At 32.9% G+C, this 13,073-nt stretch overlaps 2 protein-coding genes across 2 annotated transcripts; one reads left to right on the top strand and one right to left on the bottom strand.

Moving 5' to 3' along the window:
• Positions 1-811: 811 nt before the first annotated feature.
• LOC136031698 (uncharacterized) lies at positions 812-4,072 on the top strand. The gene is made up of 3 exons (XM_065711393.1): positions 812-1,233; positions 1,758-1,922; positions 2,914-4,072. Exons 1-3 carry the CDS (start codon positions 823-825, stop codon positions 3,238-3,240), a joined length of 903 nt encoding a protein of 300 aa, XP_065567465.1. The 5' UTR covers positions 812-822; the 3' UTR covers positions 3,241-4,072.
• A 157-nt stretch (positions 4,073-4,229) lies between these two features.
• Positions 4,230-12,774, bottom strand: LOC136031705 (uncharacterized). Its single transcript, XM_065711406.1, has 2 exons — positions 12,647-12,774; positions 4,230-5,483 (listed from the first exon to the last, which is right to left on the bottom strand). Exons 1-2 carry the CDS (start codon positions 12,729-12,731, stop codon positions 4,675-4,677), a joined length of 894 nt encoding a protein of 297 aa, XP_065567478.1. The 5' UTR covers positions 12,732-12,774; the 3' UTR covers positions 4,230-4,674.
• Between the last annotated feature and the right edge of the window lie 299 nt (positions 12,775-13,073).

The raw sequence follows: 13,073 nt of genomic DNA, 5'->3' as shown, positions 1-13,073 counted from the left end.
CCCTTGCTAATTTAGGACTTTAAATTGATTAGCCTACTGAAATTTTCCTATCCTATACAATTAAATATTTTCCATTTTCAGAGCATTAAGACAATCTATCACAATAAAAAAATATCCAAAGCATCTTGAATGGAATAACTATAAGAAGACAAATGAAAATCACAATTTGCAATCTTACAATTAAACTTCTGGCCACACAGATTGTATTAGGATACCCAGCTCTGAAATAATTGCTCAAGTAGCTTAATAGTAACTTTAACTAATATTGCAATAACTTTATAAGATTTTTCTTAACCATTTTATTATCTACCTATCCCATCCACCCAGTAAAAGAAAAAACCCACCCACCTACACAAGAAAAAAGCCAGTTTTAACTAGACTAATAACATAGTTTTTAAGTCTATTTTAGTGCAACCTACCCAACAACAAAAAATCAAGCTCAATAACTCACCACAGTGGTACACAAAAGTGATGCCTTCATCTTGGATCCATCTGAAGATATATTCCATGATTAGCTATAATTGAAACTTCTGCCTTCTTTCCGAGTTAACTTGAGACGAACGTACAAAATGTAAAAGTTGTTAAAAGTCTACTTTTCATTAACTTTCAGTCAATTTTACAAATCGAACGCTCCAAATTATGCCCGTTCCACATTATAGTCACACTTATCGATAAAATCAAAATTACGTCCGATAACAGCGCCAATTATGTTTCTCGATCGTAATTTTTGAAGTTGAACACTGTTCAACTCTGAAACTTAATTTTTTATGGCTGACCAATCAGAGTCAAGATTCAAGGCAGATCATTTTGAAACACCAAAAAATGGAAGTATGGAATGGGATATCTCTTGCCTTTTGGGAAAGTCTTATCGCAAGTGTGCAAGACTTTCCCTACCTGTACACAAAATCTGACAAGCGATACAAAGATACTTCATTAGTAGAAAACACATGGAACCACATTAGCTCCAACCTGAAGGACCTAGGCTTTAAACTTGAGGCTGGGGTAGAATTGAATGGTACTTGTGTCAAAAATAAGTGGTTTTCACTCTGGACTAAGTATATCAGAGAAAAATCAGATGTGAAAAAACGAAGTGGAAGTGGTAGTGACAAAAGGGAAAAGTGGATTCTTTTCCACCATCTTAAATTTTTAGATAAATTGACACAAACAAGGCAACAGAAATTTCCAAGAATCAGCAACTTAGAGCTTGAAGACAACAAAACTGACAGATTTGATGTAAGTTAATTTGTTATTTACCTTGCTTTTCATAACCTACCTCTGCTAAGGGCAATCTTGTATATAGCCTAGTCTCATTTAGACCAAATAGCATAATAAACAAATAGAGCCTTTATTTAACAGTATTTATAAATATAAAGATTGATACTAGGCTATAATAAATAAATATGAAATCAAGGAAAATCTGGGGTTATTGAAAAAGGAACATTTTAAGAAAATAATTCTTACTTTGTAATATGCAAAAAATTATGATTAACACATTTTGAGGACACTTCCAGTATATTTTATCTCCCCTCCCTAATCTACAAATATATAACCCAAATTATATACTCCTCATGAACCATTATTTTTTAAATTAATACTTATATTAAAATCAATGCTGACACAATAAAGAAGTGATCCCAATGTGCATCCCAGCATTAAGGCTGAGATTTAAAGTCTATTTAGCCCTAGTCTTATTCATATACATGGTATTTCTAAATTTAGAACTATTAATATCTTATTATACACTTTTTGTCTTTCAGACATCCCAAGAGTATTTCTCCATTCAAGGCATTTCCTGTGATGCTTATTTCACCAATGATGCTCCAAAATGTATTGATGCAAAAGCTGACACAAATGATGGTGATGATGCAAAAGCTGTAACAAGTTTGCCCTTTTTTACTAGAAAAGGGCCAAGATCTGATAAGGTATGTATTAAAGCAATTTGTCCTAAATTTTTCTATAAGTCTTAATAATACACACTTGCAAGAATAGGTTGCATCTGGCATGAATAATTTTTGTGGAATTGCAATACTATCACAAATGATTTAATATAGACATTGGAATAAAAGATATTGTACTTTATCAGTGACTGAACCAAAAACCTTTAAGAACATCAGAGTAGTAACAGCCCATGACAAATATTTTGAAGTCTGACCTGCTCACTTGTCTTGCTTTTTGACATTCCAAGGTATTATCCTAATAGCCTTTCATGAATTTTTTTTTGGCTGATATTATGGTGAGAAAAATCACCAACAACTTGATAGGTATGTATTTTGTGTTTGTTGAAATGCACTGTTAGTTGTGTTTTATGATGGCAGTTTTATGAAATCCGTGCTTCCAAAATTGCCCTTATAGATTTTCAGAAGAGTCTTGCATACTTAGAAAGCTAAATTTGATAGTCTTCAAATGAGCCATTTATTTTTAGGTTTTCCATTGAAAAAGAATTTTAAAACTAATATATTCAAAATCTAAGAAGTATTATCTTGAAACTTGTGAAAAGTGTAATCTTGATTAATAAAAATAAGAATATTTTAAGAAATGAAATTACTTTACAAGTTGTTTTATTGCTAAACCTGATTTCCAAGAACAACTGTTAAAAAAATTAAAAATTCAATAAATTAACTTCTCCCCCATATATCAGACACAATTTCCCACAACTAAACATATCATCATGGCTTAATCACTTAATAAATGATATCATCAATATATTATTATAAAAAAAGATATGAAAGAACTTGCAATACACATAATTTCCATTTATAATTTACTTAATGATTTTGTGAAGAAGAAACTGTTTTATCACTCTTGTTCATAAAAAAATAAAAATAACATTGGCTCTTGCCATCTCCCTTCAAGAGTATTTGTAGATAGCCTTGATACTGAGGTGTTTGAATAACAAAGGTGCTCCTATTTCAGGTTGTCAGAAACATTATCATTGGGACAAGCCCCTCTAAATTTGGGAACCAATCTGGTTCAAGGATGTTTGTGAGGAACTGTCAACCTCAGTCCAGACTAGTAGAATCAGAACAAGGAACTACAAACATGATTTTTAGGTCACAATCAATCCCTCCATCTATGGACAATACTTATATGTCTGATGACCAATTAGGTCTTCAGCAGAATCCTGGACCATATCCCTATAAACACTCTACACCATCAATTAAAATCCCTGTGCAGAGTGCCAGGAAGCTTGGTTGTGACTTGACTAAATGGGGGGGCAGAGAAAACTGCACTTCCTTCTAAAAAACTAAAAATGGACAGCAACATTGTCAAAGAAAACATCAAATCAAGTGTAAATGTTGAAAGTATTACAGCAAATACTCCAGGATTAAATGCTAGTTGTTTTCCTGCTACTTTAGAAAAAGCATTTGAAAAGGCTGTTAGCTTTTTTGAGAACCAAAAAAGTGAGGATGAATCACACAGATTTGGTATGCTAGTAGCAGAATCTGTAAAATGCAGAATCTGTAAAAGTAGCAGAAATTGTAAAATGCCGAAGTCGATCTGCTAAGCAGATCGACTTCGGCATTTTACAATTTCTACTCAACATGAGGCACAGACACAAGTGTTACAATTATTAAACAACATAGAAAATGAAACAAATTTTGAAAAATGATCTTAAAATTATACAATATTTTCTAAGATTTAATATTACTTTTTTTTTCCTATCTGATCTTTTATTTTTATATTGATGATTATCTTTTCAAAATTGATGTGTTCTATTTTCTAAATATATTTGGAAGTGAAGAAATAATAATTTCAGGTGTAAATGTTGAAAATGCTATCCAAACAGTGCTTCAGGATCAAATGCCAGTCGTTATCCAGCTGTTTTAGAAAGAGGATTTGATAAGACTGCTATTTTTTTTTCTAAAAAAGTGAGGATGAGTCACATTGCATTTGGAATGTTAGTAGCAGATCAGCTTCAGTATTTTACAGTTTCAAGTCACCACAAGGGCCAAAAGGTTTTACAATTTCTAAACAATATAGAAGATGAAAAAATCTTGACAAATAATCTAAAAATTGTTTACTATGTTCTGTGATTTCAGATCTTCCCTTTTTTTAGCTGCATTTTATTTTTGTTGTAAATATTGCTTTAAGATACTTATTATGTTCTATTTTCTAAGTCTATTTGGAAATAAAGAAATATTAATATACAATTCTCTAAAAAAATATTATTCTAAATAAGCTTCTAAAGTTTGCAATATCAAAAGAAATTGCCTCAATCAGCCAAATTGTATATAACACAATTTATTCATTACAAACAGTTAAGAATGACTAGAAGCAAATCATAAGGCTTCACAATGTAGAACAACTTCACATAATTAATTGCATACAAATCCAACCTTTGCCTCTATTGATATGTACCCACTGGTATGGTATCAAGTGGTCACCAAAGCCTTCATTCCTCCATGTGCCCTCAGTTGTGTCAGAGTCTGTGTAACCTGGGGGACAGTACCTACTTGCAGCTGGCAGAGAACAGTCTTGCATCTGCATAAAATTATGAAGCAAGCATGCAGCATAAACTATTTTAGTAATTGTTTCATAGTTAGTTACAATGGGTCTTCTGAAAATCCACCACTTTGTAGCCAATATCCCAAAAGCATTTTCTACAACTCTTCTTGCCCTTGCTTGTCGATAGTTGTAGATTTTACGTTTAATAGTAGGCTCATCATTAGATTCTTATGGTAGTCTGTTTAATTTTCTTCCAGTATATGGCTTAATCAGATAATTTTTTAAAGGAAAGGCTTCATTACCAAGTAAAAAATATGGAACTGGTGAACCTCCATTAATTATTGGTTCTGGGGGAGGTAGATTTGCTAAATTCTGTTCTAAACTTTTGCCCAAAGAAGAGGAATTAAAAATACCACCATCACTGTCACTCCCAGGTGCCCCAATATCTACATAGACAAATTTGTAGCTTGCATCTGCAACTGCCAACAAAACAATGGAAAAAAAAGATTTATAATTTCGAAATTCACTTCCACTCAAATTTGGACACTCAATATTTATATGCTTTCCATCAATGGCTCCTATACAATGAGGAAATTGCCATCTAGCCTCAAAATCATCTGCATTTTTTTTCCAAGAGCCCTCACTAACAGGTGGTAAATAGTCGTTTTTTAAAGCATTAATAAGGGCTGAACAAGTGTTTTTAATAATCCCAGACACAGTTGACCGTCCAACTCTGAAACCAAAGCTTAAATGATCCTGGCTGCATCCTTCAGCTAAGTAGCGAAGTGTGATGACCAGTCGTACTCCTGGTATAATTGCTTTTCTGAATTTAGTGTCTTTTCTTTCTATTTCTGGCCAAATTTTTTCTAATAAGATATCAAAAGAAACTTTGTTCATTCTTAAAAATTTCCAATACTTCACAGTGTCATTTGACAAAATTAGTTCCTTCATTAGATTGTCATGTTGACCCTGGTTTCTCCTCTGATCCTCAGAGTAGATTGGGCGAGTCCACCATCTTCTCTTGCGGCGTGTATTACCTGAAATTATAGATTAGTTAATAAAGATATTAAAAATGTTAAGCAGTTATAAGAAAGAAAAGACAAAAAATTACAGTCTAAGACTAATTTAATGTTAACTATGGACTATTTGACAAAAAAAACGAACATATTCTTATGTAACATATCTATAATCCATTCATTTAAGACAGAGTGGATGGTATAAAAAGAACAACAAATTTCTCTAATCAGCCTTAAGATAACTCAAAATAGGTTTTAAATCATCTCAATTGTAGCCTACTAATCTCTATTCTTGAAAATAAATCAAATTCCAAAATATACTGCATGACAAGGTCCTTACAAAAGCTTTGATGACTTGCTTTTTTTTAGTTGGATTGACTTAACTTGATAGTACAAACAAACAAAGGGTGTTGGTCTATATTTGCCAAATAAGCAATCAGTGCATTTAGAGTCTGAATTAGAAGATATATTAAGTAATAAAATAAACTCCTAGCTACAAAAGTTATCCAAACAGTTGCTGTTATACATTCACCTACCTTATTTATGGGGCAAAATATGATGAAGATATATTACAAGGCAGAAATTACACTAATCCTAGAAAACTTTTGTTATCTGAGTTTTATACAGTCTATAAGACTACATTTGAACACATCAGGGGGGAGGGATGGTCTTATGAAAATGTCACTCATATTTTGAAATTGCATGAAATGAAGAATATGATGGTAGCCTACCTCTTTTGGCTTTTATTATCAACAAAGAGATTTAGGCTATAGGGGCTTACTGTTCCATTAGTAGCAGGTTGAAGGGAAGAAAGAGCCTTTAGGAAGTACTTTATATTTTTTCAAACTATTCTTTATATTTACTTTTATGTACACTTTATATTATAAGACCTATTTTGTAAGGTTTCACTTTTATAACACATGGATTTTTAAAGGTCAGCAGGTAAATTTATGACAGCTCATATTATTGACTTACTATAAAAGTAAACATACCACATGATTCCTTTTTTTATGCTCTTTATGAATATAATAAATGCTCCTATTATAAATTCAAATTTAAGCACTTTTTGAGTTCTGACAAAATAATGTTACATTTTCTCAGCACTGTTATCTTGGTTGTCTTTGACAAAAAAATACTACATTTTCTCAGTGCCAAAATTATTTATAATAAGGTTAGGTCAAAAAGTGCTTAACTTTGAATTAGCAATAAAAGCAATTATTATATTCATAAAAAGTGTAAAAAAGGCATCAAGTGCTATATTCACTTTACTGGTAAGTCAATAATATGAACTGTCATAAATTTACCAGTCAGGACCCTCTACATGTAGCCTAGAAGGAGAGGAGGTAGGTACTTTAAATTAGCTTCATAGAACCATTGTTGAAAGTTTTATTTTCCTAACCTAAACCCTTTCCAAGATAGCCAATAGTAGCTAAAGTAGAATTTTACTGCTTCACAAAATTAAAATATCACTCAAATCTGCCTCAACATTTCCAAATGTAGTAAGCTGTGTGCTCATTAGAGAACCCCTCTCCTCCCCTAGTTGTTCCAGATAAATCCTTATGCAAGTATACTCAGCCTAGCTTATACAGAAAATGTTATAATAGGCCTAAACAACTCTAATTGAATTATATGGATGATTCTGTAAAGCAAATTTTCATGTTTCCATTCTTTGTTGTCAATTTTTGAAATCATATTTAATTAGGCTAATGTTAACACTGGTATAGTGGTTGGCCTCCTCAGAAGAAAACAATAAAGTTATGAAAACATAATGGGTAGAACATTTTGAAAATGTGCTAAACTTTTACAGGAAATGATGTAGAAAAGAATGAAGGAAGATTATTTTATGAGGAAGAATTAGAGATAGTACTAAATGGATTAAAAATTAATTAGGCCTCAGGTACTAATAATTTGGCAGATTAGCTGTTTTCTTCTTTTTTTTAATATGGTGGCTATGCCATATAAATACTGAAGATTGTGAACATGATCAAACAGTTCGTGGTAACGAACTGTAGTAAGGAGCGACCCGGCTCAATAGTAACCAAAACTCTAAAAAATTGAATTTTGATATCAATAGCCACACCAAAAGAATCGCATTTTAATGCTGATTTTAAATATATAAGTTTCATCAAGTTTAGTCTTACCCATCAAAAGTTACGAGCCTGAGAAAATTTGCCTTATTTAAGAAAATAGGAAGAAACACTCCATAAGAGTCATAGAATCTTAACGAAAATCACACCGTCAGATTCAGCGTATCAGAGAACCCTACTGTAGAAGTTTCAAGCTCCTATCTACAAAAATGTGGAATTTTGTATTTTTTGCCAGAAGACAAATCACGGGTGCATGTTTATTTGTTTGTTTTTTGTTTTTGTTTTTTCCCAGGGGTCATCGTATCGACCAAGTGGTCCTAGAATGTTTCAAGAGGGCTCATTCTAACGGAAATGAAAAGTTCTAGTGCCCTTTTTAAGTGACCAAAAAAATTGGAGGGCATCTAGGCCCCCTCCCACGCTAATTTTTTTCCCAATGTCAACAGATCAAAATTTTGAGATAGCCATTTTGTTCAGCATAGTCGAAAACCATAATAACTATGTATTTGGGGATGATTTACTCCCCCACAATCCCTGGGGGAGGGGCTGGAAGTTACAAACTTTGACCAGTGTTTACATATAGTAATGGTTATTGGGAAGTGTACAGATGTTTTCAGGGGGATTTTATTTTGTTTGGGGGGTGGGGCTGAGGGGAGGGGGCTATGTTGGAGGATCTTTCCTTGGAGGAATCTGTCATGGGGGAAGAAAAATTTAAGGAAAAGGGCGCATGATTTTCTAGCATTACATTTAGAAAACAATGAAAAATAAAGATGAAAACGTTTTTTCAAACAGTTCGTGGTAACGAACTGTAGTAAGGAGCGATCCGGCTCAATAGTAACCAAAACTCTAAAAAATTGAATTTTGATATAAATAGCTACATCAAAAGAATCGCATTTTAATGCTGATTTTAAATATATAAGTTTCATCAAGTTTAGTCTTAGCCATCAAAAGTTACGAGCCTGAGAAAATTTGCCTTATTTAGGAAAATAGGGGGAAACACCCCCTAAAAGTCGTAGGATCTTAACGAAAATGACACCATCAGATTCAGCGTATCAGAGAACCCTACTGTAGAAGTTTCAAGCTCCTATCTACAAAAATGTGGAATTTTGCATTTTTTGCCAGAAGACAAATCACGGGTGCGTGTTTATTTGTTTGTTTTTTTTGTTGTTTTTTTTCCCCAGGGGTCATCGTATCGACCAAGTGGTCCTAGAATGTCGCAAGAGGGCTCATTCTAACGGAAATGAAAAGTTCTAGTGCCCTTTTTAAGTGACCAAAAAAATTGGAGGGCATCTAGGCCCCCTCCCACGCTCATTTTTTTCCCAAAGTCAACGGATCAAAATTTTGAGATAGCCATTTTGTTTGGCATAGTCGAAAATCTTAATAACTATGTTTTTGGGGATGACTTACTCCCCCACAGTCCCTGGGGGAGGGGTTGCAAGTTACAAACTTCAACCAGTGTTTACATATAATAATGGTTATTGGGAAGTGTACAGACGTTTTCAGGGGGATTTTTTTGGTTTTGGGGGTAGGGTTGAGGGAGGGGGCTATGTTGGAGGATCTTTCCTTGGAGAAATATGCCATGGGGGAAAAAATTCAATGACAAAGGCGCAGGATTTTCTAGCATTACTATAAAAAAAAAACAATGAAAAAATAAACACGAAAATGTTTTTTCAAATGAAAGTAAGGAATAGCATTGGAATTTAAAACAAACAGAGATTATTACGCATATGAAGGGTTCTAAAAATACTTTAGCATAAAGAGCGAGGTATTTAGGAGGAGATAAATACCTCGCTCTTTATGCTAAAATATTTTTAGTGATTTCAACTATTTATTCTACGGCCTATTTGATTCAGGGGTCATTCTTAAAGAATTGGAACAAAACTTACGATTTAGTGTAAAGAGCAAGGTATTAACGAGGGTACAAACCCCCTCGTACACATAATAAAAATATAAGAATATAAAAGTTTGTTACGTAAGTTAATTCTTAAGTTACGTATATTTTTTACTAATAAAAACGTTCGTTGAATATTAAAAGTTCTAGTAGCCTTTTTAAGTAACCGAAAAATTGGAGGGCAGCTAGGCCTCCTTCCCCACCCCTTATTTTTCAAAATCGTCTGATCAAAACTAAGAGAAAGCCATTTAGCCAAAAAAAATTAATATACTAATTTCATTTCAATAATTTATGTGCGGAGAGCCAAAATCAAACATGCATTAATTCAAAAACGTTCAGAAATTAAATAAAAAAAAACTAGTTTTTTTAACTGAAAGTAAGGAGCGACATTAAAACTTAAAACGAACAGAAATTACTCCGTATATGAAATGGGTTGTCCCCTCCGCAGTCCCACGCTCTTTACGCTAAAGTTTTTAGTTGTTTTAAAAAGTAGAATTGTGGCAAAGAGCCAAACTTTAGCGTAAAGAGCGAGGGACTGCGGAGGGGACAACTCATTTCATATACGGAGTAATTTCTGTTCGTTTTAAGTTTTAATGTCGCTCCTTACTTTCAGTTAAAAAAACTAGTTTTTTTTATTTAATCAAATGAAAGGAAGGAGTAGCATTGAAACTTAAAAAGAACAGAGATTATAACGCATATGAGGGGTTCTAAAAATACTTTAGCATAAAGAGCGAGGTATTTAGGAGGAGATAAATACCTCGCTCTTTATGCTAAAGTATTTTTAGTAATTTCAACTATTTATTCTACGGCCTTTCTGATTCAGGGGTCATTCTTAAAGAATTAGGACAAAACTTAAGATTTAGTGTAAAGAGCGAGGTATTAACGAGGATACAAACCCCCTTGTATACATAATAAAAATATAAGATTATGAAAGTTTGTTACGTAAGCTGCAAATTTGTAAGTTACGTATAATTTTTACTAATAAAAATGTTCGTTAAAAATTAAAAGTTCTAGTTGCCTTTTAAAGCAACCGAAAAATTGGAGGGCAACTAGGCCTCCTTCTCCACCCCTTATTTCTCAAAATCGTCTGATCAAAACTAAGAGAAAGCCATTTAGCCAAAAAAAATTAATATACTAATTTCATTTCAATAATTTATGTGCGGAGAGCCAAAATCAAACATGCATTAATTCAAAAACGTTCAGAAATTAAATAAAAAAAAACTAGTTTTTTTAACTGAAAGTAAGGAGCGACATTAAAACTTAAAACGAACAGAAATTACTCCGTATATGAAATGGGTTGTCCCCTCCGCAGTCCCACGCTCTTTACGCTAAAGTTTTTAGTTGTTTTAAAAAGTAGAATTGTGGCAAAGAGCCAAACTTTAGCGTAAAGAGCGAGGGACTGCGGAGGGGACAACCCATTTCATATACGGAGTAATTTCTGTTCGTTTTCAGTTTTAAGGTCGCTCCTTACTTTCAGTTAAAAAAACTAGTTTTTTTTATCTAATCAAATGAAAGGAAGGAGTAGCATTGAAACTTAAAAAGAACAGAGATTATAACGCATATGATGGGTTCTAAAAATACTTTAGCATAAAGAGCGAGGTATTTAGGAGGAGATAAATACCTCGCTCTTTATGCTAAAGTATTTTTAGTAATTTCAACTATTTATTCTACGGCCTTTCTGATTCAGGGGTCATTCTTAAAGAATTAGGACAAAACTTAAGATTTAGTGTAAAGAGCGAGGTATTAACGAGGATACAAACCCCCTTGTATACATAATAAAAATATAAGATTATGAAAGTTTGTTACGTAAGTTGCAAATTTGTAAGTTACGTATAATTTTTACTAATAAAAATGTTCGTTAAAAATTAAAAGTTCTAGTTGCCTTTTTAAGCAACCGAAAAATTGGAGGGCAACTAGGCCTCCTTCTCCACCCCTTATTTCTCAAAATCGTCTGATCAAAACTAAGAGAAAGCCATTTAGCCAAAAAAAGAATTAATATATAAATTTCATTTTAATAATTTATGTGCGGAGAGCCAAAACCAAACATGCATTAATTCAAAAACGTTCAGAAATTAAATAAAAAAAACTTATTTTTTTAGCTGAAAGTAAGGAGCGACATTAAAACTTAAAACAAACAGAAATTACCCTGTATATAAAATGGTTTGTCCCCTCCGCAATCCCTCGCTCTTTACGCTAAAGTTTGATTCTTTGTCACAATTCTACTTTTTAAAACAATTTTAAAAACTTGACTCTTTGCCACAATTCTGCTTTTTAAAACAATTAAAAGCTTTAGCGTAAAGAGCGAGGCATTGCGGAGGGGACAAACAATTTTATATACGGGGTAATTTCTGTTCGTTTTAAGTTTTAATGTTGCTCCTTACTTTCAGCTAAAAAAATAAGTTTTTTTATTTAATTTCTTAAAAAGAGGAAGTACATTGCAATTGTAGGACAACTCTAATTAATTCCTTCAATAAAAAAAAACATAATAAGAGTGAGTGTGGTGATTATAAAAGAATTAGCCTAGGTCCTTTGGGAAACAGATTCCTTAGTATGATAGACATTTTTTTTTAGACTTAGAGATGCTGAAGATAAAGTTTTAAGAAAAGAACAGTGTGGTTTTAGGAAGGTGTGTGATTTAAATTTTTACTCTTAGATTAATAATCAAGCCTGAAAAATCAGACCCTTAAGCCTTAATTTTATAAATTATGAGCTGATATGAGAACTTTAAAAAAGTTAATGAACTTTGTATGCAACTCAAGTCATAATTCTGGAGCTCTACAAGGAGGGATACTTAGGTTGCTTGGAGCTGCAATTTAAGGTAATAAATTTATTTTACTTCACAAGATCCCCCCCCCCAATTCATTTGTCAACTTCCTAAAATTTCAGCACTGTAGTAACAGGTTAAAGGGAAGAAAGAGCCTTTAGAAAGTACTTTATATTGTTTCTAAGTAAATTTTAGAACTTAATTAAGTTTCCTTGAATATTGTCAAGAAAAGGATGAAGCTCAAATAGGCTACTCTTAAAGAAAACAAAAATTCTTCATCCTATATTCTACCACATATATCTTATTCCTCATGTTAATCACGCATTAAGATCTACGAATCATATGAAGAAAATACACTAGTCAGATAGGCTAGTTAACTATTGAGAATAAAAAGGACTGAGTTAGGCCTAGATACAGGCTAGTATCAGGACTTAGATAAATTTACTGGTAACAGGAACTATGTTTGTTGGCTGAGGTGACTGCCCAGAATTCAAATACATATAGCCAGCAACAGCAGAGAACATGACCATTGAAGCAAAAACTGCATGGACATCAATGATCAAAAATTTTAAATCTTTTGCTTCTTGAGGATGGTGAAGTGTGACGGTAAAATCCAGAGTAGCTCCTAAATATTTGCATTTTTATCGACAGATGTGACTATAATGTGGAACGGGCATTAACGAAGAATCCCAAATAAAACGTTGGAATGCTGGTTTCAGTCAACTTGAAAAGTGAATCAAACGCAACTCAAGTGACACGTGGCCAGACAAGTATGCGTTGCTATCTTTTAGGGGTTAAACCCCGATAAGTAAAAATCCCATTGGACAAGTAAACGAACACGGGGTTAGTCAGTATTTAAAAATAGGGTGCAG

The sequence above is a fragment of the Artemia franciscana genome, chromosome 1, assembly GCF_032884065.1.
Source record: "Artemia franciscana chromosome 1, ASM3288406v1, whole genome shotgun sequence".
Classification (NCBI taxonomy): domain Eukaryota; kingdom Metazoa; phylum Arthropoda; class Branchiopoda; order Anostraca; family Artemiidae; genus Artemia; species Artemia franciscana.
This window is presented reverse-complemented; position numbering and strand designations above follow the sequence as displayed.